Source organism: Trichechus manatus, unplaced genomic scaffold, assembly GCF_000243295.1.
Source record: "Trichechus manatus latirostris isolate Lorelei unplaced genomic scaffold, TriManLat1.0 scaffold00045, whole genome shotgun sequence".
Lineage (NCBI taxonomy): Eukaryota > Metazoa > Chordata > Mammalia > Sirenia > Trichechidae > Trichechus > Trichechus manatus.
Genome location: NW_004443981.1, coordinates 18,319,268 through 18,333,926, shown reverse-complemented (window position 1 = coordinate 18,333,926; position 14,659 = coordinate 18,319,268). Strand labels below are relative to the sequence as shown.

The 14,659-nt window shown below is 53.9% G+C and overlaps 1 protein-coding gene across 2 annotated transcripts in view; it reads right to left on the bottom strand.

Moving 5' to 3' along the window:
- The window catches only part of MTA1 (metastasis associated 1), a 38,340-nt gene extending 24,181 nt beyond the window's left edge, over positions 1-14,159 (bottom strand). The window contains exons 1-5 of one of the 2 annotated variants that reach the window (XM_023731832.1): positions 13,996-14,159; positions 6,397-6,490; positions 2,502-2,552; positions 1,827-1,953; positions 1,690-1,753 (exon numbers count right to left, since the gene is read on the bottom strand). In XM_023731832.1, the coding sequence (XP_023587600.1) occupies positions 1,690-1,753; positions 1,827-1,948 (186 nt within the window). In that variant the 5' untranslated portion in view covers positions 1,949-1,953; positions 2,502-2,552; positions 6,397-6,490; positions 13,996-14,159. Of the gene's footprint in view, positions 1-1,689; positions 1,754-1,826; positions 1,954-2,501; positions 2,553-6,396; positions 6,491-13,995 lie in introns of those variants that run through there. The other variant, XM_023731831.1, reaches the window with a different exon arrangement.
- Positions 14,160-14,659: the final 500 nt, after the last annotated feature.

Genomic DNA, 14,659 nt, shown 5'->3' with positions numbered 1-14,659 from the left:
CCCTCCATCATCTAGCCAACCATCCATTCATCCACCCCTCCATCATCTAGCCAACCATCCATTCATCCACCCATCCACCATCTAGCCAACCATCCATTCATCCACCCATCCACCATCCATTTGTCCAACATCCATGTTCTACTGACAACACCTAGGATGAGCTGGGCTCTGTGTGAGGGGTGGGGACTATGGCCATGAACAGGAAGTAGTGGCCCCTCTCCACCACAGAGCTTCCAGTCTCATTTGGAGCCAGACACTAGAAGGCAGTCAGAATCCCATGTGAAGTGTGTCATAATGTGGGAGCAGAGGCTGTGGGGCAGGCTGCAGGGAGAGCTGAGTGGGGTTCATGGAGGTCCCCCAGGATGTGTAGTGACGTGTGGCCATCCTGGGACCCCCACAGAGTGAGCATCCTTTCTCACGGAGCCCCAGGCAGATTGAGGGACAGCCAAGACAGAGAGAGGGTGCCACCAGCACCAAGGACATATACCGGCAGGGGAGCCCCTTCTAGGGTAGCCTGGAGCTTGCTGGACATGGTGGGGGTGCTAGCAATGATCATGGGACTCAAAGCTCCCACTAGAGCACAGCAGAGCCCTGGACGATACTGAGCCCCCAGCTTCAGGCACATACACCCCAGAGGCCCAATGACACACCCTCCTGTGTTTTCTTAAACTTCACACATCCCTGTAAGTAACAAAAGGGCTCCAGCTGTGTGACATCCCACCTGGCCTCGGGAAATCTGATCTCCACAGTAGCCGTTTCTCACATAACTGAGGTGGAGGGAGGGATACTGGCATTTAGTGAGTAACACCCCCTAGTGGACAGGATGGCCCCCATACAGAGCCACGACCCCAAGGCTGGCAGTGCTGGCTGTGCCAACACTCCAGTCCCCGGGCTGCAGAAGCCAGCCCATGAAGGACTAAGGCCCACTGCCCTTGTGATGTCCGAGTGTCTGAGCCAGGCATCGCAAGGCTAGTAGTGCCCAGCAAGCCCCACAGCACGGCGGGTACCAGTGCAGCTGTGGCAGGAGAGGCCTTGGGACAAGGTGGCGCGAGCCTTTGCTTCAAGACCCAACTGGCCCCGCTGAGGTGGCCGCCCGCCCAGGTGCTCATTGGAGACAAGGAGTTTGGTGTTATAGCCCCAAGTACCCAGCATCAATCCCAGAAAGGGAACATCACCACCACCACTCCTTGTCTCCCAGATGCAGTTCGGATTTGGTACAACTGGGCACGGATGCCACGGCTGCCTGTCTGAAGACGAACAGAACCCCCATCTCCACAGGCGCCGTGAGGCCGTAAGGGGTCCCAGTGCCCAACTCTACGCAGACGTGTGTCGACTCTGGTCTTTGACACTACTGCCCTCAAAGACAGTCTACTCCACACCAGAGCGCAGGCTGGCTGTGTCCCCGGGACCCCTGCCCAACCGCGTCCTCCCCACAAGGTGCGGTGTGCAGTGTCCTCGCCAGAGGGGTGGGCCCTCGTAGGGTGAGGGAGCGGATACCTCATGCTGGTCATCCTGGGAGGAGGTAGACACCAAGCTGAAGGATGGAGACACAGAGAAGTGGGGAGGGTGTTGACCAAGGTCAGTGACCATGTGACCATGGTTCCTTCCCCGCGGGTCAGCCTGGCTGAGGTGGGGCCGTGGGTCCGTGGGGCCACGGGATCAGGGCTGCGAGGACGCCATGTGACTCACCTCCCGCTCCAGGTAGGACTTGAGTGACTCGGTCTCGTTGAGCAGCGTGACGCTGCACTTGCCCCTGGAAGAGACGGGCAGGAATTAGGGGTGTGGCGGCCAGGGTCAGTGCACGCCCAGGTAGCCCGCGGCCGCACCTGATATGGGTCGCAGGCAGGGACTCCAGCTGCCTCGACAGGAACAGCTCACGGTGCCGCAGCTGGTGCTTGAGCTTCTCAGGCAGATCCACTATCTCTGGGTTCTCCAACTCCTCCTCCATCTCCCCTGAGGATGAGAGGCCCCGACCTGTCCACCCACCACACGGCCCTGTGGGGCAGCCACCCCCTCACTGGACACTCAGTACTCTGTGCCTGCTGTTGCCCTGGCCACCTGAAAGCCTGGCCTCCCCTGCCCCGGGCACCAGGGAGACAGGAAAGAAGGGGACAGAGTGTAAAGTACGGTCTTGGGAGGAGGAGGCAAGAGAGGAAGAGGAGGAAGCAGCAGCCGCCACACACCTGGGGTGGGCAAGCAAGGGGCCCTCTGTCTGCAGGCCCCACCCAAGTCCCAGAGGCCACACAGTCCCGGAGTCCACACCGGGGGAGACCGGTGGGCAGCCCTGGAGGCCACCAGCTGTGCACCTGGCAGACAGACTCTGTCCATGCATGGCTCACCCTCAGAGTCCCGCAAGGCTGGCCCAGAGGGACGCCTGGCTGCTCAGCCAAGGCTGGGCTGTGGCCACTTGTGGGCCTATAGGAGTGGGCGTGCAGCCATGGCCTGTCCCCTCCCCACCCCAAACCCCCCACACCCCATGCCCCAGCGAAGGAGCTGCTTACCTTCCTCCTCGTTTTCCGACCCTGGTCCGGCTTTATAGCAGACTGACAAGGCTGGATAACAAACACAAACATGCCCACAGCAGAGGTCAGGACAGCGCCCCAGGCACAGCCACCTGAGGGTCCCACGACCACGTGGCATGACTGGTGGAGATGGGGCAAAGGGTGAGGGGGGTGCAGGGAGCTCCTGGAGGAAGATCTTGGGGCCAAGGCACAGCCTTGCAGGGGCTCCCTAAGGGTCAGAGGCCATGGGGCGAGGTGGGCAGAGGGGACGGGGGGAAGAGGCCCTGAGGTGTCGAGGACACCAGCCCACCAGGTGTCAGCTGGGACAGGACACCAGGGAGGGGTGCAGAGCAAGGCCAGGGGCAGCCCCCACCCATCATGATGGCTGTCAGGGTCCCCCCAGCCCCAGCACCTGAGGCATGCCCCTGGGCCCTTGGCAACTGACTCCACCCTCCCGGTTCTCGACAGGCACCCTGGACACCCCTATACTGACTCCCTGTGGCGGCTGCGGAAAGTCCTGACTGCGTGTTGGCCCTGGTAGACTTCAGAAGGTGGCTGGAGGGTGAGCTCGAGACAGGAGGGCACCCTGAGCACCAGGTGCCCCAAGTGTCCACGTGACCCACCCCAGTGCGGCCATCACCTCCCAGCCAGAGGGGCCGGGCCCACCACATCAGTCCATGTTCCAGCACCAGCCAATGCCCCTCTCTCAGGGTACCCCATGGGTGCTCTGTACCCATTCTCAACCCCCCAGGGGTACCTACAGCCTCGAGAATCACCACTGCTTCAGCTCCAGCCCCACAAGGGGGCTGAGACACCTCCCCCCGCAGATGTCAGGCAGGGCCTGGGTAGGTAGACGCCTCTCTGCACCTCTGCACATGGCCTTGGGGAGTCCGAGCTGATCCTGGGATTAAGCCAGGGCACCCAGCACACCGGCCCCGGGCAAGGATGAGGCCCTGCCATGGCCGAGCTGGCCTTGCCCTGACAGTGACCCCCGGTGTGGCCCTGCCCCAGGCTGCCCTCGACCAGGCTGCACACCCCAAGCCCTTGCTCCCCCTGGCCAGCAACCCTGCTCTGTGGCCATCTCCTGATTCACACAGGAGCCCACCTCCCGTCCCTCAAGCCCCAGCCAAGTCCATTGCCTAAACTGCAGCCCCACATCCAGTATCTCCTGGTCCCTCTCTGCTGGATGCCAGCCAGGCAGGCCCCCCAGACCTCATGCGTCCAGACCCAGCATCCTGTCCTCCCACGATCCCACCCAGCCAAAACCGGGGAACCCCCAACTACACTCAACATACAGTTCGAGCTGGCATATAGTGGGCCCCACACTGCACCTGCCACCCGGCCAGCCCCACATGCATCACTTTGAAACATACATACATATATACACACAGACACACACAAATACGTATAGATACAGACACACGAATACATGCAGACACACACAGATACACACACAAATATATAGACACACAGATACGTACACACAGATACACAAAGATACACATAGACCCAGGTATAGACACACACATACATATGCACTTAACACATACATAAACACAGATACACACACAAATATATAGAGACACACACAGATACGTACACACAGATACACAGATACATATAGACACAGATATAGACACACACATACATATGCACTTGACACATACATACACACAGATACACACGGAGACACGTACATGCACTTGAAGCATGCACACATACACGTACACACACATACATACGCACTGGACACGTACATACAGACACAAAGCACGTACGTACAAATATATTCTGATACACATTTAACACACATGACACACCTCCAGGCACTCTCTCTCCCTCTCTCTCTCACACACACACGCGCCTGCAGCCTGGCACTCACTTCCCGCAGGAGCCTTATGCGTGCACAGGACATGCCTCCAGGCAGGCCTCCCACGGCAGCTTTCTAGGGACGGAGTGGGAGACCACGCCAGGCACCCAAGGGCTCAGTGCCAACTGCCCAGCTAGGGTACCACCTCTGCCCCATCCTGCCAGCTCCAACGTGGCCCTCTGGAAAACCTGTCCCACAAGCTCCCTCCCAGAACACTGGCGACACGTCCAGACCCCACCTGTCTCCTCTGGAGCCCTCAGACCTCTCTGCCCAGGCCTCCCTAGGCCCACAGACAAAGCGGCCCAGCCCAGGAACCAGGCACGCTCTGAGTGCAGAGTGAGGTCCACACTCATCCGTCATCGACAGGCCCCACTTGGCCATCACTGGTGTCCTGCACTGCCGGGCCCACGGTCACCACAGCATTTCCTGCTCCCCAGGCCTCCCCGCAGCAAAGCTAACAGCGTCCCAGGCAACTGCCTGGCACAGACTAGCCCTGACAGACAGGGGGCCCTTCCTGAGACCTGCACGCCAGCCCACCCCTGCAGGGCTCTGGCTGTGGCCCACCCGTGGAGCCACGAGGAGTGTGGACCAGAGACCCCAGCTCCTTTTCTCAGCGCCCGGAGACCGCAGGACATGGGGCTGGGGCACAGGCTTGCAGGCAGCAGTCTGGAGCCACCGCACCCCACCTGAAGCGCCTGTCCTGAGCTTGGCTCCTTCCAACGTCATTGGAGATGAGGTCCCGCACCAGGGGACGCACCCTAATTACAAGACAACCACAAGGTACACGCTGCCTGCAAGGAACATCACAAACCAGGTGGGCAGAAAGGGTGCCTGGACCTCGGACCCAGCCTGCCCATAAGGCCACCCAGGGTCACGCCCTCTGGGCTAGCCACACCCATGCCCTCACCCTGGGGCTCCACTGTGGGCTCACGTCTCCTCTGTTCCAGCCCCAAAACAGGCTCAGTGTCAACGCAGGGCTGAGGGGTGCATCTCGAGGCACCCACGGTCAATTGAACGTCCTGGCTTGGCCGAGGCAGGGGGAGACTGAAGCCCACGCTTGGTCCCAGGAAGACCCAGCCACAAGGCCACACCTCCTGGAGCTCATTCCCCACCTGGGATGCCTGAGGGAGGCCACACTGACCGCCTCGGGAGAGATGCCCGTCAACCCACGAAGAGAAGTCTAGCAGCAGCCACCTACCCCATCCACTGGGAGAATTGTTACACAGACCCCAGCCCCACGGCCCCTAGCTTGGGTAGATGTACGCCCAGGCTGATGGGCCAGCCTGAGGGATCCTGGTCACAGTGCACCAGGGACTTTGTCCGCTGCCCTGCAGCGCTCCCACCTGTGGCTGCCCCTCTGTCCCTCCCTCCTGAGGTCGGGGGCTCCTGTCTGGAGGGAGGGAGATGGGCTCCTTGTGGGGATGGAGGCCAGTGGCCCCAAGGCCCAGAAGAAGAGCTACTTAGGACACCGAGTCAGGCTTTCATAGACTTAGCTGTGAGCTACGCTACGTGGAAAGGGGGGCTTGTTTTCTGCAAGCAACATTCAGAGCCTAACGGGGGTCTTCTGGGGAGACAACTGCAAGTAAACCGTCTGCAGGCCCTCTGCACGCCCGGCAGCACCCCGGCCCAGCAGCACCCTGGCCCGGCAGCACCCCGGCCCGGCAGCACCCCGGCCCGGCAGCACCCCGGCCCGGCAGCATCTCTGCCAGAGCCCAGATGTCCCACCCGGCGGCATCCTGGAGACGACGCCTCCAAAATAAGTCTTATTAAAAGAAGACCTCCATCGCAGTCGGCTGCCCTGGCCACGCCCCACATCAGGCAGTGGGAGGGAGAACGGAAGGGAAGCAGAGGGAGGGGTGGGGGGAGATGGGGAAGAGGCAGAGCCAGAAGACAGGGAGAGTGAGGAGGGATCCTCATACCCTATGGGTGGGCATCAAGGCCACTGAAAAGGGTCCACAGGCAGCCTGACCCCCGCTCCCCGCCGTCCCTCCAGCTGAGCGCCGCGGGGGTGCAGCCCAGACTCACTCGCGTGCTTGTCGGCCAGGGCAATGAGCGTGCTCGAGATGTCCCTTCGTCTGTAGAAGCACACCACCTTGGCCTCCACGTTCCCATTGGCCGTCTGCAACAGCAAGGCGGACATGTGAGCAGGGTGCCTCTGAGGTGTGAGCCCCGCATGCAAGGAGTGGGCGCTGTGCAGCCCACAGGAGGTGATGGCCCAGCACGTGGGGGCACATGCCCACTCTCCTTCCACACCTCCCGATAGAGCAGGGGTACCTGCACCCCAAGAACACAGGGGCAAAGTGAAAAGGACCCAGTGTGTAAGAAAAGCCCAGCTCCTGGAAGCCCCTGTGTGCTGGCCAGCATCTGAGGCCCTGCTACCCGCCCCCCACTAGTGATGAAGGAACCAGGCATGGATGGGCCCAGAGGAGCAGGGCGCCCCAGCAGTGTCACAGCTAGTGACCGGACCAGAGGTGGACCTGGGAGGAGCATCCCGGCCTTGCTGGAGACCCCAACTACAGGCTCCTCCCCAGACCTTGCTGTTCAGCTGCTGCTACTTGCAGCCAGAACAGGCTGACACCTAGCACATCCAGAGGTCAGCTGACAGCCGGGCTCAGCTGGATCCTCACTCTGCCTTTAGCCTGGGAATGCTGAGGGGGGTGACTGTCACTGTGGCACGAGGACGCAGGCACACCAGTGCTCTCTCAGCCAGCAAAGCACGTGCCCATGAGAGGCACGGCCCTTCGGTTTATATCTCGTTAAAAACAGAACAGGTATCTACCCAAGAAAGTCAGACCCAGACAGACACTTATACACCAATGTTCACAACATCCCAAAAGCGGAACCCGTCCAAGTGTCCACCAACAGATGAGTGGACAAAGATGATGTGGCCCATCCACACAATGGAATGGAACAGTACTCAGCCATAAAGAGAAATGAAAGCCCGACGCGTGCTACAACACAGACGAACCTTGAAAATATGATGCAGGGTGAAATCAGTCAGACACAAAACAAATTAATACTGTATGATCCCAATTATATGAAAGATCCAGAACAGGTAAACGCATGGAGGTCAAAGTTCATGAGAGGCTACCAGGAGCTGGGAGAGGGGAGAGGGGAATCCCTGCTGAAGGGGTGCTGAGTGTTTATTTGGGGTGATGAAAAATTTTTAGAAAGGGATAGTGGTGATGGCCACACAACCTGGTGAAGGTAACGTCACTGAAGTGAACACGTAAAAAGAGTTAAAACGGCAACTTTTTTGTTATATATATTTCACCACCATAAAATTTCTTTAAAAATAGAAAAGCCCCTCGGTGTGACTGGGAGTCAAGCTCTCATGTGCTTCAAATAATGGAATTCAGTTGCCTGAGCTACACGTACCAACCCGCCAGGACTGGAGCACAGCGCCGCAGCCGGCCACCGTGGAGCACGGCGCCACGGTCACCGTGACAGCTGTGTGCTGGGAACTCCACGTTCAGCAATGACTTCCAGGGCTTTCGAGTAGCTAATACGGAAGGAGAACAGGAGGTAACACAAATGCTCAGGGACTCCACTGGGTAAATAATTTTAGAAAGAATGTTATTTTTTTTAAACTAACATGGTGTTACGGATTGAATTGCATCCCCCTAAAATGTGTGTTAACTTGGCTAGGCCATGATTCCTAGTATCGTGTGAATGTCTACCATTTTCTGATCTGATGTGATTTCCCTGTGTATTGCATATCCGACATCTATGATGTTAATAAGGCAGGATGTCAATCTACAAGATTAGGTTGTATCTCAGTCAATCTCTTTTGAGATATAAAAACAGGTGGGGGGGCACCTCATACCCCCAGGAAAGCAGTGCCTGGAGCACCCCGTGTCCTTTGTACCCAGGGTCCCTGTGCTGAGAAGTTTCTAAGACCAAGGAAGACCGATGACAAGGACCTTCACCCAGAACCAACAGAGAAAGTCTTCCCCCAGAGCTGGAGCCCTGAATTTGGACTTTCAGCCCCCTAAATTGTTCAAAGTGTTGAAAGGCAACGATGTCACCTTGAAGACTAAGGTGTGCCTGACCCAAGCCATGGTGTTTTCAATCGCCTCATATGCATGCAAAAGCTGGACAATGACTAAGGAAGACTGAAGAAGAATGGATGCCTTTGAATTATGGTGTCGGCAAAGAATACTGAATATACCATAGACTGCCAAAAGAACAAACAAATCGGTTTGGAAGACGTACAACCAGAATGCTCCTTAGAAGCAAGGATGGCAAGACTACATCTCACATACTTAGGACATGTCATCTGGAGAAGACTTCATGCTTGGTAAATTATAGGGTCAGCGAGAAAGAGGAAGACCCTCAGTGAGATGGACTCACGCAATGGGCTCAAGCATAACGATTGTGAGGATGGCGCGAGACCGGGCGGTAGCTCCTTCTGTTGTACACAGAGTCACTGAGTCGGAACCGACTTGACAGCACCTAACAACAACAAACAGTGAGAGAATAGACTGCTCCTTGTTCAAGCCATCCACTTATGGCAATTCTGTTACAGCACCATTAGATGACTAAGACACATGGCTTTACAAAATCCTTAATAATAAAAAACAAGGCTTATAACTCTCACCTGCTGTTTAGTGTACCAGCATTTATAGCATGAAACAAAACTGCCTTTTAAGAAAGGTATTTAACTTTTAGTGATTTAATTCCCTTAGGCAAGGAGTTTTTTCAGACCAAGCCTGACTCAGGAACTTACACATCATGAGCGTAAATTAAAAGCACAATCAATTTTGCTCCTTCAAAAATTCAGAAGAAACACTATAAAATTGTGTACAACACTGATGATATCAATCCCCAGTCTAGACTATGAAAGAATAAAGAGAATGAAAAAAGAATTCTTCAAAAAAACTAAGTAGCCAAAACAATTTTGTTCTCTAATCAAGTACCCCACCACTAGTCTGTCTGTCTGTGGTCCTGTGGGGGCTTCCGTGTTGCTGTGATGCTGGAAGCGATGCCACTGGTATTCAAATACCAGCAGGGTCACCCTTGGTGGACAGGTTTCAGCAGAGCTTCCAGACAAGACAGACTAGGAAAAAGGACCTGGTGATCTACTTCTGAAAAAAAAATTGGTCAGTGAAAACCTTACGAATAGCAGCAGAACAGTGTCTGATATAGTGTCAGAAGACGAGCCCCTCAGGTTGGAAGGCACTCAAAATATGACTAGGGAAGAGCTGTCTCCTCAAAGTAGAGTCGACCTTAATGATGTGGACGGAGTCAAGCTTTTGGGACCTTCACTTGCTGATGTGGCACGACTCAAAATGAGAACAGCTGCAAACATCCGTTAGTAATCAGAACATGGAATGTACGAACTATGAATCTAGGAAAATTAGAAGTCGTCAGAAATGAAATGGACCACGTAAAGATCAATATCCTAGGCATTAGTGAGCTGAAATAGACTGGTATTGGTCATTCTGAATCGGACAATCATATGGTCTACTATGCCGGGAATGACAGCTTGAAGAGGAATGGCATTGCATTCATCGTTAAAAAGAACATTTCAAGATCTATCCTGAAGCACAATGCTGTCAGTGACAGGACAATATCTATACGCCTACAAGGAAGACCAGTTAGTACAACTATTATTCAAATTTATGCACCAACCACTAATGGCAAAGATGAGGAAATTGTCTGAAATTGATCAAATGTACAATCAGGATGCATTCATAATTACTGGTGACTGGAATGCGAAAGCTGGCAACAAAGAAGAAGAGTCGGTAGTTGGAAAATATGGCCTTGGTGACAGAAACGACATCGGAGATCGCATGATAGAACTTTGCAAGATCAACGACTTACTCATCACAAATACCTTTTTTCAACAACATAAACGGAGACTCTACACATGGATCTTGCCAGATGGAATACACAAAAATCAAATTGACTACATCTGTGGAAAAAGATGATGGAGAAGCTCAACACCATCAGTGAGAACAAGGCCAGGGTCCCACTGTGGAACAGACCATCAATTGCTCATATGCAAGCACAAGATAAAGCCGAAGAAAATTAAAACAAGTCCCTGAGAGCCAAAATACAACCTTGAGCATATCCGACCTGAATTTAGAGACCATCTCAAGAGATTTGACACACTGAACACTAATAACCAAAGACCAGATGAGTTGTGGGATGACATCATACCTGAAGAAAGGGGTCATTAAAAAGACAGGAGAGAAAAGACCAAAATGGATGTCAGAAGAGACTATGAAACTTGCTCTTGAATGCAGAGTAGCTACAGTGAAAGGAAGAAATGATGAAGTAAAAGAGCTGAACAGAAGATTTCGAAGAGTGGCTTGAGAAGACAGAAGTATTATGACATGTGCAAAGACCTGGAGATAGAAAACCAAAAGGAAAGAACATACTCAGCATTTCTCAAGCTAAAAAAACTAAGAAAAAATTGAAGCCTTGAGTTGCAATACTGAAGGATTCTATGGGCAAAATACTGAATGACTCAAGAGGCATCAAAAGAAGATGGAATACACACAGTCACTGTACCCAAAAGAACTGGTCAATGGTCAACCATTTCAGAAGGCAGCATATGATCAAGAACCAACGGTACTGAAGGAAGGTCCAAGCTGCACTGAAGGCACTGGCAAAAAACAAGACTCCGGGAATTGGCAGAATACCCACTGAAATGTTTCAACAAATGGGTGCAGCACTGGAAGTGCTCGATCACTGGCTGAGGGCCTGTTGGTCAGGTTCTCCACTGTAATGTTACTCTCCCCGCTTCCATACTGTGCTCTTTGGAAGAAGTCACGCTGCACAGCCCCCACTTAAGCAGTAGGGAGTTATGCTCTACCTCCTTGAGGGCAGAAAATTACATAATTTTTTGGAATTCTTCTGTACCAGAGATTTGTCGCTTCTCCCCCATTTATTTATTTACTCAATCACTTACTTATATCATGTGGACTCATGGATATTTATTTTATATTTTGGGTTATAATCCAATACTACTTTATTTTGTTGCTCAAATTGTTCCAGCGTTGGCCACTGTCTTCTTTGACATGACCCCATCATTGAGGGGGTAAAAACAGCATCTATTTTAAAGTCAAGATTTACTTTATCAAAGTAGTATGTGTACAGTGTAAAATGTCAAAGAGATTTATGAAACTTAAAATGGAAGACAGTAATTCCATTTCCACCCATCACTTCCAACTCTTTTAGATTTTTCTCCTAAACAGCATGCTGTACTGCCAGGTCCTGGCTTTTCAACTTTAAAATGCCATCACCATCACCTGATTACAGAATTCTTACACCCCACCACATGCCCACCCCAACACACACACTCACTTCCATTTTCAGTGGTGATAACCGTGATTCGGTAAATAGGTAAAACGGCTGAGCCAACACTACACTTAACAGTCTTCCTTTTCCTTCGTGTGCAGCTTTGTCTCCTGGGTTAGGAGTCCTCTCGTTTTCTTCACTTGCTGAGTTTTCTATGTATCTATCCCTTATTCTTTCCCAAGACTCTCAGTGGCACAGCTCCTGAACTGTGCAGGCAGACTGGAAATCATTTACTCTGGGAGACATCATCCCTAGATCACTCAGCCCCTTCTACCTGCCTGGCTTCGTGGCTGCCCTTCTCCTGAGCAGGAGGATCCCACGCCTGCCTTCCTGGATTACTTTCTTTCGGTAGCATATAACCTCCATGGGCTTCCTGAGAAAGGTGCTTACAGGTGAACGTTCATGTCTGAGAATGTCTTTAGTCCACCTCCATGTGTGAGGACAGTTTAGTTAGGTATAGAATTCTAGGCTGAAAATCACTCTTCTTCACAATTTTGAGCTCAAAGACTTCTCATCTCCAAAACTGTTGCTGAAAACTCCAATTGTAGTTTAATTCGATTCCTTGTTAATCTCTAAAATCATTTTTATAGTATTTCTACCTCCTATGTTCTGAAACTTAAAAATATGCCTTGAAGTAGGCTCTTTGAATCTATAAATTCGAGTGTTTCAGTTCTGAGATGTTTGCTTAATTCTCAGGCAATTTCTTCTCCCTGTTCTTGCTTTCCATAATTCTTACTAAGAGGATTGTGGCTAACTCATTGTTTTTTCAAGGGCTGTTTCTCCTTCTCTGAATACTCCATTTTCAGCCGCCCTAATCATTCTTCCTATGTGCATTATCTTCTCTTTCTCCGAGGACAACAGCATAGTTTTCAGTACTGGTTTTAGTTTTCTTCTATTCTCTGCAGCATCTCTTCTTTCTCCTGATTCCTTTTTTCTGCTTTTCCTTTTTAATCTATTCTTCATGTTAAAAGCCCTTCTCAAACATCTTATCACTCGTGGCTGCTCCTTGCTATTTAAGAGTGCACTTCGTAACAAGCTAAGAGCCGAGAGCACAGAACAGGCCGGTCGAGGGATGGCTTCATCATCAGGTCATGGGTTGGGCAATTGACATTCTGCTGGGGGCCCCCCCAGTTTCAATGGCTGTGGTCTGGCTCTCCAGAGACAAGCATCCCAATGCCTTCCTGGATGGTAACAGCCTGGCCATTGAAGTCTGGGAGCTGAGGGGACAGGGAGTGGAGATGGCCACTCAGGGAGGGTCCACAAACGGAACCCCATTTTTAGCCCCTGCCTCACCCATGCTTGGCTGAGCCTGGTGCCCCGGGTCAGGAGTCCCTCTGGGTCAACTTCTCCAGGCCAGGAAAAGAACCCCCATCTTCCTCAAATAGAGAGGAGACGTCGGCTGAGGTGGGGGAGGGTCCTGGTTGATTTGACCCCCACAAGACTTCCAACCCACCCTCATGTTCACAACCCCACCCCTCGCCCTCCCTGTTGGTGGTGTCAAGGCCCTGGTTTCCACAGGTCCACGCAGTTTGGCTTCCTTTGACAAGGTCCCAGCAGCACCAAGCCTAGGGCAGCTGTGTCCCTGGGCAGGCAGTCTGTGTTCGGGAAGGTGGTGTAGCAGCCTCACGGGACATCCAGTCACCATATCTGTTTTCTGCTCTGACCAGCCAGGGGGCTCTCTGCAGCTCAGGCTGGGGCTGAGCTTCGGGGAGAGATGGGCACTCCCTGGTCCTTGTCACATGGTCACAGCCAACACCAGAGAGAAGGGCCCTCAGCAAGCACCAGCTGAGGAGGACACACAGTGGCCCTCCCTCCAGCCCCACCTTGGGGTCAGCACAGCCATGGGACCCAAAGCCCTCGGGGCAGCCAAGCGGTCAGAGTCCTTGAGGAGGCCTGTCCACTCATGCCAATGCCAGCCAAGGCTGCCCCACAGGACAGCGTCAAAGTTTGATGGTGGCTAAGTCAGACGCAGCACCACAACCTTCTGCACCTCTCCATTTCATCTGATCCCTAGAATCCAAAGTCACCCCTCGCTGAAGGTCTCCAGGAAGAACACCCCACCTCTAGGGGCCCAGTACCTAGCAATCAAATGTTGCAGTCTGAAGTGGCCCGAGTGAGGCTCCAGGAACCCTCATTAGTGGGGTCTCCAAGGAGGGGGGCCCAGGTCAAGGTGGGTGACCCTGGATGAAGCCAGCCCAGCTGAGCAGATGGGCAGAAGTCTAGGGCCAGCCCGAAGCCACAGTGGCACCTCCCTAGCCCAGGTGCCCACACCCTGCCATGGGCAACCCAAGGGCTGGGGAAGGGGGCGGGCAGTACCTTGTTGAGCTCCTCGATCCTCCGGATCAGGTATGGGTTGCTGGAGGAGTTCTCGAAGTAGACGTAGTCTGCAAACAGTCACAGGGAAGGCGTCACCACTGCGGCCAGACCACCGAACCCAGTCCCCCTCTTGCCTCCCCAAGAGGCGAGGACCTTGTGGGCCCTGCAGCTGAGGCCGGTGCCCACTCGGTCTGTTCCAGAGGCTGGGACCCAGCAAAGGGTAACAGAGGCATCGTCCCAAAGCCACGGAGCGCACATCCTGGGGACAGAATACACGTCGTGGGGAAGGGACAAAGCCAGACGGGAGCCAGAGAGGCAGTGAGAGGGTGGCAACTTGGGGCAGGGCAGTCGCACCCCTAGGGCCCCGCCACGTGTATCCCAACGTCAGTGCCCTCCAGTTGGTCCCTTGGGGGAGGCAGCAGCACCCCAGTACAACCCTGCCTGGGGCCCCTCAAGACCCTGCATGAGACCCTGTGGCTAACTTCCCACATGACAGCTGCTGGCCAGAAGGGGAGCAGCAGGGTGGGGGGATTCTGGAGCCCAGGAGCTGTGTGGCCAGGGCTGCTGGAGACGGGACCCCAAGAGCAGGCAGGCCCCGGGGTAGGGGCACTGTCACCACAGGCCCCAGAGACACGTTAGCATGCCTGGGGGCCCCTGCTGTGCC